Source organism: Geotrypetes seraphini, chromosome 2 (assembly GCF_902459505.1).
Source record: "Geotrypetes seraphini chromosome 2, aGeoSer1.1, whole genome shotgun sequence".
NCBI lineage: Eukaryota > Metazoa > Chordata > Amphibia > Gymnophiona > Dermophiidae > Geotrypetes > Geotrypetes seraphini.
In genome coordinates, this window is record NC_047085.1 from 462,031,184 (window position 1) to 462,046,181 (window position 14,998).

The 14,998-nt window shown below is 43.4% G+C and overlaps 1 protein-coding gene across 4 annotated transcripts in view; it reads left to right on the forward strand.

Annotated features, from left to right (window-relative positions):
* Positions 1–14,998, forward strand: part of DIP2C (disco interacting protein 2 homolog C) — an 800,316-nt gene that overhangs the window by 744,678 nt on the left and 40,640 nt on the right. For 2 of the 4 annotated variants that reach the window (XR_004538171.1, XM_033931568.1), the window contains exon 32: positions 14,749–14,778. The exons of the other annotated variants lie outside the window; for them this stretch is intronic. Coding sequence is in view for 1 of the 2 variants with exons in the window: in XM_033931568.1 (XP_033787459.1) it covers positions 14,749–14,778 (30 nt within the window). In the remaining variant the exon portion in view is untranslated. The remainder of the gene's footprint in view (positions 1–14,748; positions 14,779–14,998) is intronic. 4 annotated transcript variants of the gene reach the window in all.

Genomic DNA, 14,998 nt, shown 5'->3' on the forward strand with positions numbered 1-14,998 from the left:
ATCTTTCAGCCTATGACAGGTTTTCCATACCTTTTATCAAACGTGTTGCTCTCTTCTGAACCCTCTCGAATATCGCCATATCCTTCTTAAGGTACGGCGACCAATATTGGACGCAGTATTCCAGGTGCGGGTGCACCATCGCCCGATACAACAGCAGGATAACTTCTTTCGTTCTGGTTGTAATACCCTTCTTGATAATACCTAGCATTCTATTCGCCTTCTTAGCGGCCGCTGCGCACTGTGCCGACGGCTTCAATGTTTTATCCACTATTACCACCAAGTCCCTTTCTTGGGTACTTTCACCCAGTAACAGCCCTCCCATAATAGAGTTGTACTTCGGGTTTCTGTTTCCTACATGCAAGACTTTATATTTCTCTACATTGAACTTCATCTGCCATCTCGTCGCCCACTCTCCTAGTTTGTTCAGGTCCTTTTGTAGATCTTCGCAGTCCTCTTTAGTCCTAGCCCCACTAAATAGTTTGATGTCATCTGCAAATTTTATTATTTCGCACTTCATCCCTGTTTCTAGATCATTTATAAATACATTGAACAGCAGCGGTCCGAGTACCGAACCTTGCGGAATACCACTCATGACCCTCCTCCAGTCTGAGTAGTGGCCCTTCACTCCTACCCTTTGCTTCCTACCTGCCAGCCAATTCTTGATCCATCTGTGTACATCTCCTTCCACCCCATAGTTCTTCAGTTTCCGAAGTAGGCATTCATGGGGTACCTTGTTAAAGACTTTTTGGAAATCTAAGTATAGGATGATAACAGTGCTAGGGGAAGGGGCAGGGCATGCACATGGAGAGAAAGGGGAAGAGAGCAAGGAGGGCAAGGAATAGAGAATGTGTGCAGGTAAAGGGCAAGGAGAAGAAAAATGAGAGAGAATATTCACAAACGTACTTTTGCAAATAAATCAACTATATTTGATGTGTTACCAGTTGCTGTCTTGTACATTGTTAACATTTATTTGTTAGGATTTATTAACTTCCTTTATGAAAAGATTCTTCCAAGATTGTGTACAACAGGGGTGTCCAACCTTTTGACTTTCCTGAACTGCATTGGCTGAAAAAAATGTTTCTGGGGCCGCACAAACGCTGCAGCAAGATAGAGGAGGGAGCCGGCAAGACGGTAAACACCCGGGGGCAGCAGAGGAAAACACTGCAATGCCCTCAACCAGGGCCGCACAAAATACTTTACGGGGCCACAGGTTGGACACCCCTGGTGTACAACAAGTATAGCTTGATGTGAGCAACTTACATTGTGTTAGCATCATAACGGCAGTAAAATGTTCAAATGTCAGCATAAAACACAGTTGGAACAATGCAGTAAATTTGGAAATAAGCAATATTTGGGGAGTGTGTGGCTCAGTGGTTAAAGCTACAGCCTAAGCACCCTGGGGTTGTTGGTTCAAACCCACACTGCTCCTCGTGACCCTGGGCAAGTCGCTTAATCCCCCCATTGCCCCAGGTACATTAGATGGATTGTAAGCCCACTAGGACAGACAGGGAAAATGCTTCAGTACCTGAATAAATTAATGTGAACCGTTCTGAGCTTCCTTGAAAAAATGGTATAGAAAATTAAATAAATAAATAAATCCTAGCTATAGCAATAATATAATAGTGTCATACATTCGCTTATTAAAACTAGTACAGTGGAACATGTGTATAGTATAGCAGAAATATGATAAATGTCCACAGCTCTATAATCAGCAGCATGGTAGAACATTCATATAACAAAGATGTAATGATCACAATGTCAGCACAATACAATGAAACTTCATTAAGCAGCAGGAGTGAGAATAAGCAAAGTTTGGATTTATATAGACAAAGAAAAGTATTGGGATAAATAAGTGGGTGGTGAAAGTAGTTAGCATAGCAGGATTTTAAAAAGGTTGGGATCAGTGTTCCCTCTAAGCTGCGCTGGCGTGCGCTGGCGCACAAAATATTACATCCAGCGCACAAGTTTCACGTCACAGCGCACGGCGGGCAGGGCGGCAAGAGGAGAATCGGGCGAGTTGGCTCATAACTTGCTGGCGCCCGATATTTTTAGCGCACAGCGAAAAAAATTTTGCTCACAACACCCGCCCGCTTAGAGGGAGCACTGGTTGGGATAATTTCCTAAAACAGAAATCCATAAGCCATTATTAAGATATACTTCAGGAAACCCACTGCTTATTCCTAGGATAAGCAGCATAAAGTTTGTTTTACTGTTTGGAATCTAGCTAGGTACTTGTGACCTGGGTTGGCGTCTGTTGGAAACAGGATACTGGGCTTGATGGACCTTCAGTCTGTCTCAGTATGACAACTCTTATGTATATTAAAGGTAAATTATGCATATAGTTAAATGAGGTATTTGGAACTGATCTTAGTTGCAGGGTGTGCACAAACTAATACAGATGTGGAGTGAATGGATAATAAATTGCCACATGTATTAAATGCTTGGGAGAAGAGCCAGGCTTTTACCAACACCCTGAAGTAAAGGTACCGTATTTTCACATAGATAACGCGCACCCGTGTAAAACGCGCACACGGGTATAGCGCGCGAAAAACACAAATTTATGTACAGAAATTTTTATATACCGCGCACACCCGTATACCGCGCATGCTGCCCAACTCTCCCGTCGCTGCCCGACTCTCTTTTCACCCGCCCCGACTCTCCTCTGGCCACCCCGACTCTCCTTTCGCCCGCCCCGACTCTCCTCTCCCCCTTGAAGTCCTGTCCCCACCCTGAAAACCTGATGCCCCCCCGACGTCCGATTCACCACCCCCCCTCGCAGGACCGCTCGCACCCCCACCCCAAAGGACCGCTCGCACGCACCCGCACCCCCACCCCGAAGGACCACTCGCACGCACCCCCACCCTGAAAGACCGCTCGCACCCCCACAGCCTCCCAACCCCCCCCATCATGTAGAAGCTCCTACCGGTGTCCTGCTGCTTCCTCTTGGCGGTCCCGACTCCCCGACACGATCGGGGCAAGAGGGAGCTCAAGCCCTCTTGCCCCAGCCAACTGCGGCACCCCCGACACGATCGGGGCAAGAGGGAGCTCAAGCCCTCTTGCCCCCCCCCGACTCCCCGACACATCGGGCAAAAGGGAGCCCAAGCCCTCTTACCCCGCCGACTCCCCAACTCCCCGACAATATCGGGCCAGGAGGGAGCCCAAGTCCTCCTGGCCCTGGCGACCCCCCCCCCTGCTAGTTGTTCGGGCCAGGAGGGAGCCCAAACCCTCCTGGCCACGGCGACCCCCTCCCCCCACCCCGCACTACATTACGGGCAGGAGGGATCCCAGGCCCTCCTGCCCTCGATGCAAACCCCCCTCCCCCCAACGACCGCCCCCCACAGCCGACCCGCGACCCCCCTGGCCCTGGTTTGGCTCCCGTCTGTCCGGCCAACTACACAAAGGTACGGGGAAGGCGGGTCATGGGGGTCGGCCAGGGGGGTCGCGGGTCGGCTGGGGGGGCGGTCGGAGGTTCTTGGGGGGGGCGGTCATTGGGGGGAGGGGGGTTTGCGTCGAGGGCAGGAGGGCCTGGGATCCCTCCTGCCCGTAATGTAGTGCGGGGTGGGGGGAGGGGGTCGCCGTGGCCAGGAGGGTTTGGGCTCCCTCCTGGCCCGAACAACTAGCGGGGGGTGGGTCGCCAGGGCCAGGAGGACTTGGGCTCCCTCCTGGCCCGATATTGTCGGGGAGTTGGGGAGTCGGCGGGGCAAGAGGGCTTAGGCTCCCTTTTGCCCCGATCGTGTCGGGGAGTCGGGGGGGGGCAAGAGGGCCTGAGCTCCCTCTTGCCCCGATCATGTCGGGGGTGCCGCAGTTGGTTGGGGCAAGAGGGCTTGAGCTCCCTCTTTCCCCGATCGTGTCGGGTGTCGGGACCGCCAAGAGGAAGCAGCAGGACACCGGTAGGAGCTTCTATATGATGGGGGGGGGGTCGGGAGGCTGTGGGGGTGTGAGCGGTCCTTCAGGGTGGGGGTGCGGGTGCATGCGAACAGTCCTTCGGGGTGGGGGGGTGCGAGCGGTCCTGCGGGGGGGGTGAATCGGATGTCGGGGGGGGGAACTATGTAAAAAAAATTTTGTACAACGCGCTCACGCATATAACGCGCAAGGGTGTGCGCGGTACATAAAAACCACGTATAACGCACGCGTTATATGCAAGAAAATACAGTAGTCTTGAATTTGTAGCTCCTCCAGAGGGTGGGGGCTACTCATGAGAAGACTCACAGGTGTGTGTAACATCATGTGATTTCTATTGATGAGGGTACAGTAAGGAATGTTCCTTGAGGGGACATTAGAGGCCTCAAAGAAATACAGAGGGCTAATGTATTCTTTAGGTACTCTTCCCTGTATTGTCTAAGGGCCTTCAAAATCAGACTTATCTTTAAAGTCCTGGAGGATACTGGTAGCAGGAGGGTGTGCAGCCCAGCAATCTGAATTAATTGGAGCTGATGCAGACTCTCTGTGGTCAACCAATACACCAGGCATTACTGCAGTCTAGCCATGATGTTATCACATATTATATACATAAGGGTTGATTTGTCCAAGTTTTTCTTTTGGCCACAGATAGTGAAAAATCCCTCTCTAAGTTATGTCTACGGATGTCTACGGATATCATAAAAACTATTCCAGTGTATAGGGATGTTGGAAATGATGGGCAAGTCATGGACTTGATAGGGGGTATGGAGAGGAGTGATCCAGTGTTGCTACTCAATACAAGTAAACTTGCTTCGCAGCCTCTTCATTGGACTGGTTACAGCATTAGAGGAGGCACCTCAGCTACCAGGAGCCCCATTTAACCTGGTGCTATATATTTCATGTTTCCAGTGCAATAAGGATTGTATGCTGAACCATGGGTCTTGTATCCACACCTGCAAGTCCATTTCAGGAGATACTGATCATTGTTTTCAGTACCTCCTCCTTCTCCCTGCTCTCTGTTGCTCCCAGTCAGTTATTTCTTCTGCAAGTGAGCCTGCAAGAGCAACTTTGATCTGCTTGGACTTTTTTTGTTTTTTATGTATTTTTTGCAGTTTTTTATGGGATTTTGTGTTCCTGTTCAGCTCCAGTGACTGCCTAGTCTGCACATGAGGAGCAGACTTCAGCCTATATAAGAACATAAGAATTGCCCCTGCTGGGTCAGACCAGTGGCCCATCATGCCCAGCAGTCTGCTCACGCGCCGGCCCTCTGGTCTAAGACCAGCATCCTAACCGAGACTAGCCCTATCAGCGTATATCCTTGTTCAGCAGGAACTTGTCTAACTTTGTCTTGAGGGAGGGTGTTTTCCCCTTTGACAGACTCCGGAAGATTGTTCCAGTTTTCTACCATTCTCTGGCTGAAGAAGAACTTCCTTACGTTTGTACGGAATCTATCCCCTTTCAACTTTAGAGAGTGTCCTCTCGTTCTCCCTACCTTGGAGAGGGTGAACAACCTGTCCTTATCTACCAAGTCTATTCCCTTCAGTACCTTGAATGTTTCGATCATGTCCCCTCTCAATCTCCTCTGTTCGAGGGAGAAGAAGCCCAGTTTCTCTAATCTTTCGCTGTACAGCTGACAGGTGAATCCTACAGGGACCTGCTAGCCAGCCTGCTTGAGCAGTGGAGCTCAAGGGTTTCCCCTGCTGTTTACTCACTCCATAATTTGATAAGGCTATATAGGCCATATTGTGTTTCTTCTAAACGCACACATTATTGGCTGCACTTTCCTCCCCCTGCTTCACGGTGTTTGGATTTTGGTCCTGGGGGTTGAGGCTCAGTCTGGCTGTGGCCCATCTGGCAGCTGAAAAGTTAGAAGAGGCAGCTTTCCTGGTGGCAGAGGTCCTTTCCTTATTCCAGCTATCATGAGAGGAGATGTGGCAGGCTGCAGCACATCTTCCCAGCTTCTGGTCTATCACAGCCCACATGGCAGCTCCAGGGGGAGGGGAACTGAAATTGTTTTTTGAGGTTATATATTATTGTAGCCTTGTTCCCCCACCCCAGAAATTCTAACATCGCTGTTTGTTTAGATTCTCTGGTGGAGTTATAGCCGTGTTTTCAGCAGCCATCTTGAATTTTTCCTGATTTAAATTCTAAGTTCTCAAATAGCCTAATTTTTTATTCTAACCACCAGGGATGGAGTTCTCATGCTCCAATTACATGAATCCATGCCAAGTTTGTGCCAGATGGACACTCGGAGTGTCCTTGCTCTGCATGTTCCGCCGCATATGCTGGGGAGGCAGGAGCCTCAAATTTAGCCTCTGACCACCTTATTAATGCTGCCAAATGACTGTTGGGATGCATAGGAGACCATTTTAACATAACATAAAATAACAATTCACTTGTATATAGCAAATACCTCGCAGTTCAGTGCAGTTAACAAAATAATAAAATATTGTACATTCATACTGAATATAATATCAGTTTTTTAAAAAATTTATCAAATAAGTGTGTTTTTACAGTTTTCTAAAAGCTGAATTTGAATTAGAGCTTAATATCAATTTACCAAAATTCTTGCCCCATATACCTGCCTGATAAGATAAAATTCTGTTAAAGAATCTTTTGTACACAGAACCATTTACAGAGGGAAAAGTGAATAACCTTAAATCCCGTGCAGGGCGCATTCTGTTGACAAATTTGGAAATGTTCGACAATATAATTAGGTATAAGACCAATCAGTGTCTTGTAACATATATAGCCAAATTTAATTTATAATCTTTCATCCTTGATTCTACAGATAGAATAATAGAGGATATAAATTGTAGAGTATCAGCTGAAAAAGTCGAGACTGGATGTACTATGGTAATATCATCCGCATAACTGTAAAGTTTAACTCCAGAGGAAGAAAGCTTGTTTCCCAAAGAAGCAAAATAAAGATTGAAGAGTGTTTGAGAAAGAGGGGATCCTTGAGGTACCCCACATGAGTTTTTCTATTTAAATGAGAGAAGATTCTCAAAGCAGACCTGATAAATGTAGCTTTCCAGAAAACCTTTAAACCACTGAAGTATGTCTCCATATTCTGATTGCATCCAGACATCTCAGCAAGATTTGATGGTCTACAACAGGGGTGTCAAAGTCCCTCCTCGAGAGCCGCAATCCAGACAGGTTTTCAGGATTTCCCTAATGAATATGCATGAGATCTATTAGCATACAATGAAAACAGTCTACAAGATCTAATGCACTACTAAGATCAAATTGCATAATCAGGGTTCTCATATCCGCACTGAACAGTTGATAAAGATGATCTAGAAGAGATGCCAGTTCTGTTTGTGCTCTGAAGAGGGCAAAATCCTGATTGAGAAGAGGCAAGATAGAAAATTGATCAAGATGATTATTTAATTCAATGCTCACTAATCCTTCCATTAGTTTAACAAAAAAAGGGATAGCTGCAATCTGTCTGTAATTACTGACAAGAGCTAATATGTTGGATTCTTAATTATCAGTGTAATTAGGATATGTCCTAAGTTTATTGGAAATTTGCCTTGCTGTAATAATGAAGTTAGTAGTTTAACACATCTATCCTAAATTGTAATGGTGTTGATTTAAAAATTGCTGGGAGACAAATATCTAAAGAACAGTAAGATAATTTGTTAGTCATCCCATTCAGGAATTTTAAATTCATTCCAGTTTAAATCAGCACAATGAAAATTTTCTGAAAGGGAAAACATTTCAGGGTCAGGGAGATCAGTTACTGTACAGGTTTGTATCAGATTGTTCAATTGAAGATGGGCTGGTGAGTGTTTTGACAGCAACAGTAGTTGGAATATGAGGACAATGCTGGAAAGACTTTTATAGTGTACAAGTTTTATTATTTTTTGCACAAAGAAAAGAAAGTATATGTACAAAAGAAAAAATAACATGGAAAAATAATGGTTAGTAAGCACATCAATAATTGGATCGATGGAGACTTAAGCAGTTGGAAGCACTGTATCCCCGACGGCGTTCTGAAGATCCATACAAAAAAAAGAACCTATTTAACTCATGTGCGAAATTAAGAAGTCTGTGTATAAATATATTCGTGAACAGTTGGGAATATTGTCTAGCAGCAATACTATTGAACATTAGATACTGCTCTGACCCCTTGATCCTGGCTACCCCATAATATTGATGAAGACAACCTTGGGTGTCTCCCATCCCAAATAAAAACAAATGGGGCCCTCTGTAATTGCCTCACTACCCATCTAAGAACTTGAATTGGTAGTACGGTACTTGAAATAAAAATAGAAGGTGAGGCAGAACAGTCATCTTAATCGCTGAGATATAGTCCCACCAAAGCAACTAAAGACCCTTCCACTGGGACAAATCTCGAACAATTTAGAGTAATTGTATAACTTCTTAAGGTCTTTTGGTAAGTGAATTCTCAGATATCTGATAGTATCTGGTGCAATCTTAAACGGAAAGGACTGCTTAAGTAAGACTTCTTGGGGTGCTGATGGGTAATAGCTCAGACTTGCTCATGTTGTTTTTAAATCCCAAGACCTTCCCATAAACATCAAACTCACAAAGGAGTACTGGCAGTGTCAACCTAGGCTGTTGTACGTAAAGCAGTATATCATCGGAAATAGTGCTATTTTGTGCTCTACTTCTCTAACCCTAATCCCTCACACACCTGGATTCCCCGTGATTGCAGCTGCAAAGGGTTTAATAGATAAGGTGAAGACTGGGGCGGGAGGGGGGGAAGGAGAAAGGACACCCCTGCCGCGATTCTCATTGTATCAAAAAGGGTGCCTGGGGAGCCTCATACATAGCTTAGACATCTCTACAGAATTTCTCCCCCAGATCCACCTGTCCCATCACCCACTACAGAATGGCTCAGCTCATCCAGTCAAAAGCTGCCTCTGCATCAGCAGACAACAGAGCATTCAGTCGGGTGCGCTGGTCATCCCATATCAAATAAAGAGTTTGTCTAATATTATCCCTTGCCTGACATCTACGAATGAACCCCATCTGATCAACATGGACAAGTTCTGGTAAGACTACTGACAATCTGTCTGCTAGGACTCTGGCAATATTTTTTATGTCTGTATTTAGCAAAGAAATAGTATGGTATGAGCTACACATCTTGAATCTTTTCCTGGTTTCAATAATACTGTGATACCCGCTTCCCACATAGATGGTAGAATGGTCTTACCCTCTAGAAAACTATTACCAACCTGCTGTAAAAGACCTCCCAAGTCCTCCACAAATTTCTTATAGAAGTGGCCCAAAATCCCATCTAAGCCAGGGGCCTTTCCGGTGTTAAAGTATTAATGATGTATTTCAGATAGCTTGAAATTGGATGAACCCCTTTCTCTATCTTCATCCAATATCTGTGGCAGTTGAACCAAATCTAAATATTCTGTTTCCTTCTCAGAGAATTCCCTCTGTTCTCTAGTATATAACGAGCTATAATATTCCAAAAAACGTTATGCTATATATCTTTTGTATGTAAGAAGCACTACTATGCAATTATAAATATAGGGTCAGTAAGTGACCAGATTTATTCTTAAATTCAAAGAATTTCTGCTGCATCCTACGATGAGCAAAATCTACTTCCTCTGTTTGCAAAAGAGACAAGGCTTCTCTCTTTAGTTGAAGCAACTGCCAAGTCTGTACATCTGGTCTAGCCTTATGTCTTTCTTCTAGCTGAACTAGCCATTCCCAAAGCTGTAGAGTAGCATTAAATGATGGGACCGGGGATCTCCTTCTTTTTGCGTGCTCCCCATTTGATTAAAGTGCCTCGTGTTTATGTGTTTTAGGCGCCATTGACTCAAGTTCAAGTCCTAGCAACTTGATCCAAAAAGAAGTTGGTTTTGTGCTAGTCCAACAAGGTCCGCCATCGTCATCCCCTTGGGAGACCCTGCCGGTAGTAAAACTACCGACGGCATAGCTTTCAGCTTTTCAGGTGCATGCAGGCCCCAGTGGCATGACAAACCCATGTGCCATGACTAAAGAAAGTGCCTCTTATCACCACTTTACACTCATTCCACAAGATTCCATCTCCCCATTATCAAGTGTTGTTGAATTCTGGACTGAACATCTCTATAGACCTCATTGCCATTCAAAAGGGATTCATTAAGGCGCCAAAACAGTGTCCCTATATTTCTTCCCAAGCCTAAAAAAAGCAACCCTTACTGGGTCATTATCTGATATTGAAGTAGGCTCTATATTGGCATCTACTATCTGTCCCCTCAAATTTCTATGTGACCAGACAGAATCTGTATAAGTCTCACTAAAATGTTAAAAAACAACAACAACTGTTTCTCTGGGTCCTATGTAGTAACCTCCAGTTATCAATTGATTCTAATTGTCTCATAAACTCCAGTAGAGTTTTCCTAATGTTTTTACTGCATGTTGTCTGTTTTTGTGTGGGTTCAAAGTTTTAGATGTATTGTGATATTGGAGATGAAGCTGCTGATATAGACAGATACCCAGAAGTCAAGGCAGGGCTCAGTCTTTCAGATTGCTTATGATATCGCTTTTGAAGGAAGTGTAGTACAGGAGGCAAAATGCACACCTGGTGAGCTGGAAGAGCCAGGTTTGAACTGCTATTTCCATTTACATTTTTTGCCCATTCTTAAATTTAGGAGAGAAAAATGCAGGTATGGTCACAAAATCAGCCACATCTGCCAAGCTAGTAAATAACAGTAGATAAAGACCATCCAGTTTGCCCAATAGGTAAACACATTACAAATTCATGATTAAGTTCAGTTGTCTTTTTTCATTGTTATTTCTGGGTCATAGACCTTAGAAGTCTGCCCGGTACTGTGCTTTGGTTCCAATTGCTGGAGTTGCCATCAAAACTCACTCCAGTCTATCTAAACCAGTGATCTCAAACTCGAACCCTTTGCAGGGCTGCATTTTGGATTTGAAGGTACTTGGAGGGCCTCAGAAAAAATAGTTAATGTCTTATTAAAGAAATGACAATTTTGCACGAGGTAAAACTCTTTATATTTTATAAATCTTTCCTTTTGGCTAAGTCTTAATAATAATATTGTAGTTTATAGCTAAAGAGACATACGATCAAGAAACATTTTACTTTTGTGATTATGATAAACATACCGAGGGCCTCAAAATAGTACCTGGCGGGCCACATGTGGCCCCTGGGCAGCGAGTTTGAGACCAGTGATCTAAACCATCTCAAATTACCAGAGTACATGTCAAAGCCCTCCCCAGCCCATCCTAAGCCGAATAGCCATATACTGGACACAAACTGTGCAAGTCTGCCCAGTACCAGCCTTAATTCTTCAAGCTAGCTTATATGAGGTACCAGTATGCAGTGTTTAAATATATTGATGCTTAACAAATGAAAAATCATTCTTCTTAATTTATTTTTCTTAAACTGTTTTTGCATTAATTGGATCCAAACTGTTCTCCCTTGAAGAAGCAGAATGCTTCTGTAACTAAGAATTTGTCGAGCACTCTCTTTGTTTAGATGAGAAAAATAAATATGGGGTAGCTGCCACTGGACCCCTCTCATGTGCCTTCCTCTCTGTTCCTGCTGCACCACCACTGACTTTTCACTTGTACATCCCATACTTTTCTTTGGTTTGTTCTTTGCTCAACACCTTCTTCCTCCTCTGAGCTTCCAGTGCAATCCAGAGCCTGCCCTTTTCAATCAATAAGGTAAATAATTATTTTTATATTTTATATAAAAGGAGAAAAGTACTTCAGGAAAAAATTTTATTAATGAACAAAATGGTACAGATCTTCATTTTGTTTCCAGGAAGCTCTCAATAATTTTGCCAGTATAAAAGCCAACAATGGCAACTGGCTTCTTCAGGTCTTGTACCAGTGTACCCTTTCTTCTGTGCTTCACTTGACTATTAGCGGCCAAATATAGAGACAACTTCTTAGAAAATCATGTTGAAGATTTACACCATTATGACCTATGTACTTTATACATCTGATAACTGAGGTCTTTTCCTGCTTTTATATAAAATATGTAAAAATCATCTTTGTCAAGGTGGCTATAGGAAGGCAGTTTCCTACTTCACTTATTGAAAGTTCTGTACCTGATAGTATCCAACTAACAGGACAGCATGAGAGAGTGAGTGTTATTTTAAGGCCTAAGGCCACTCCTCAGGGATCACCTGACTAGTTGGATTTTCAGGATACCCACAATGAATATGCATGAGAGATATTTACATATAGTGGAGGAAGTGCTAATACATCTCATGAATATGTATAACATGGAAACATTATGGCAGATAAAGGCCAAATGGCCCATCTAGTCTGCCCATCCGCAGTAACCATCATCTCTTTATCTTTCCGAGAGATCCCACGTGCCTCTCCCAGGCCCTCTTGAATTCAGACACAGTCTCTGTCTCCACCACCCCTTCCGGGAGACACTTCCAGGCATCTACCACCCTTTCTGTAAAAAAGTATTTCCTCAGATTACTCCTGAGCCTATCACCTCTTAACTTCTTTCTATGCCCTCACTTTACAGAGTTTCCTTTCAAATGAAAGAGACTCGACTGATGCACATTTACATTACGTAGGTATTTAAACGTCTCTATCATATCTCCCCTCTCCCGCCTTTCCTCCAAAGTATATAGATTGAGATCTTTAAGTCTGTCCCTTATGATAAAGATCACATACCATTTTAGTAGCCTTCCTCTGGACCGACTCCATCCTTTTTATATCTTTTTGAAGGTGCGGCCTCCAGAATTGTACACAATATTCTAAATGAGGTCTCACCAAAGTCTTATACAGGGGAATCAATACCTCCTTTTTCCTACTGGCCATACCTCTCCCTATGCAACCTAGCATCCTAGCTTTCGCCGTCACTTTTTCGGCTACCTTAAGATCATCACATACAATCATACCCATGTCCTGCTCTTCTGTCATGCACATAAGTTCTTCACCACCTAAACTGTACTGTTCCCTCTGGTTTTTGCAGCCCAGGTGCAGGACCTTGTATTTCTTAGCAATAAATTTTAGCTGCCAAATTTCAGACCATTCTTCAAGCTTCACCAGGTCTTTCTTCGTGTTATTCTAAATTGAATTTTCATACTGATTAGTAAAATTGCAATAATAAATAAAAATTAGTTTGAGAAAGTTAATATAATAGCTTCTTTGTTAGATGATGCATATTTATTGAGGATATCCTGAAAATCCAACTGGCCAGGTGGTCCCTGAGGATTAGATTGAAAACCACTGGCCTAGAGAACACTGACTGTGACACTTATTAATGCGCCGTTGTTTAAAGGATGTGGGTATAGTCATTTAATTGAAAGCCTAATTTTGGTGTGGGAATGCAGACTCTCATCAAAGCCTTCTTGGCCACAGTTGTATATTATAAAACACAATTGCAGCTAAGATTGTACAGAAAAAGTACGACTTTTAATATTCAGTCCTGTAACAGATAGAGTTTGTTCTTCCTGATGTAGAGGGCACACAACTTTTTGGTTGTTGGAAGGGATTAAGAAAACCTGTCTCCAGCTGTGCTCCAAATCTCAGCAATTGCTTATGCTGTGCTAGGCAAAATATTGGTAGGGCCATTCTGCTACCTATGCCCTTAAAAGTGTAAATGTACCTTTGTTCCTAGCCCCTGATGTAGTACATTTTTAATTCAGTCTTGCAAGGCGAAGAGCAGTTTTTTGTTTGGCCCAGTTGATAGCATCAATCAATGATTTACTCATGTCTCTATCTCACTTATGAATGTACCACCATCACTTTATTTTGAAGAAGTTTAGCAGTTTCTGCTGTACCTCTTGGAACTATAGAAAAAGGTTAATGTAAAAAAGTCTGAAGTATGATACTTCCGTAGTAAACATCTTAATCTATTTATAATCAGCTTTTGGGAGTTGTAGTGAACCTTCATTTATTGCCCCAGTGAAAGGAACTTAGTTGTCAAAAGCCAGTCGCAAATTTATGAAGTTAATCAAATGGAAAGATATCTCCTACAGCTTGTTTGCTGAACTTTAATTCTGAAAACAAATTTTTACCACTGAGCTGTGTCCCATTTTTATCTGTGTACTGAAATGGTATCGCGAAGGATGGGTGTCCCATTGTGGGAATATGTCTGGCCAGTAGATGGGGAATTGTAGATGCATTACCCACCTAGCTGAAATCCTCAAGTACTTTGTATTTGAAGGGGAGAGGATTTACCAGCTCACTTTTATGGTGTGATAGAGTGAATATATATGTAGAGTTTTGCTTTGGACCTTGGTGAACCACGGCACCATATTACATGGGTAGATAAGAGAATTGAAAATATCTACTACCTGATCACCTGATGATTTTATCTAGACAGTGGTTATTAGATTAAAGTGAGGATATGAACCATTTTTTAACCCATAAGCAGATTTATTTCGAGGATGTGTAAGTGTACTGTTTCTTAGCCCCTTGGTTGTCAACAAATTGTGTAGCATATTTGTGGCCCCTGGTGGTGGGAGAGGAGTCCCTCTCATCCATGTCTTGTTAAAACCAGAAGCTGAATCTTGCTGTTGGGCTTCATTAACTTAAATGGGGTGTAATGTTTATATGTGGCTGTACCTAGACTACTAGAAATACACTAACTACATTTGGTGTTTTAAAGTCACCTTAGTCTCTCCTGAGGTACTGGAGCTATCTGCTCTGTCTCTTCTGTTGCTCTACTAAATCTATAACACTTCATATTTTTTTAACCTTTAAAAGAATAATGGTTGCTTTTTATAGTTTCTGTAATTGACATGGTTTTTGTTTTTTGTTTTGACTCCCTGCTTCTTGCATCTTCCTGGTCTTTCCCCCATCTGCTCTTATTTTGTCTCGTTTTTCTCTTTCCTTTTGTCCTTTCATTTCTTTCATCCCTGTTGATCCCTGCTGCTGTAGCCTCACAGGCTGGGGAAGCTGGCTGAGCAGGTAGGGATTTTCATGTTCCCTAAAAACACCCACCTATGAGCTTCCAACAGTGGGACAGACTAGGAATTGAGTCTGGGGAAGTGGAATATTCGGGCATGTAAAAGATGGCATAGCCCAGACTGGCCCTCACCCCAGCATATTTCAGTTTTACAATGCCTGTGATACATAACAGAGACCAACCACCACAATATTAAGTGATTCTACTTGTACACTGACACAC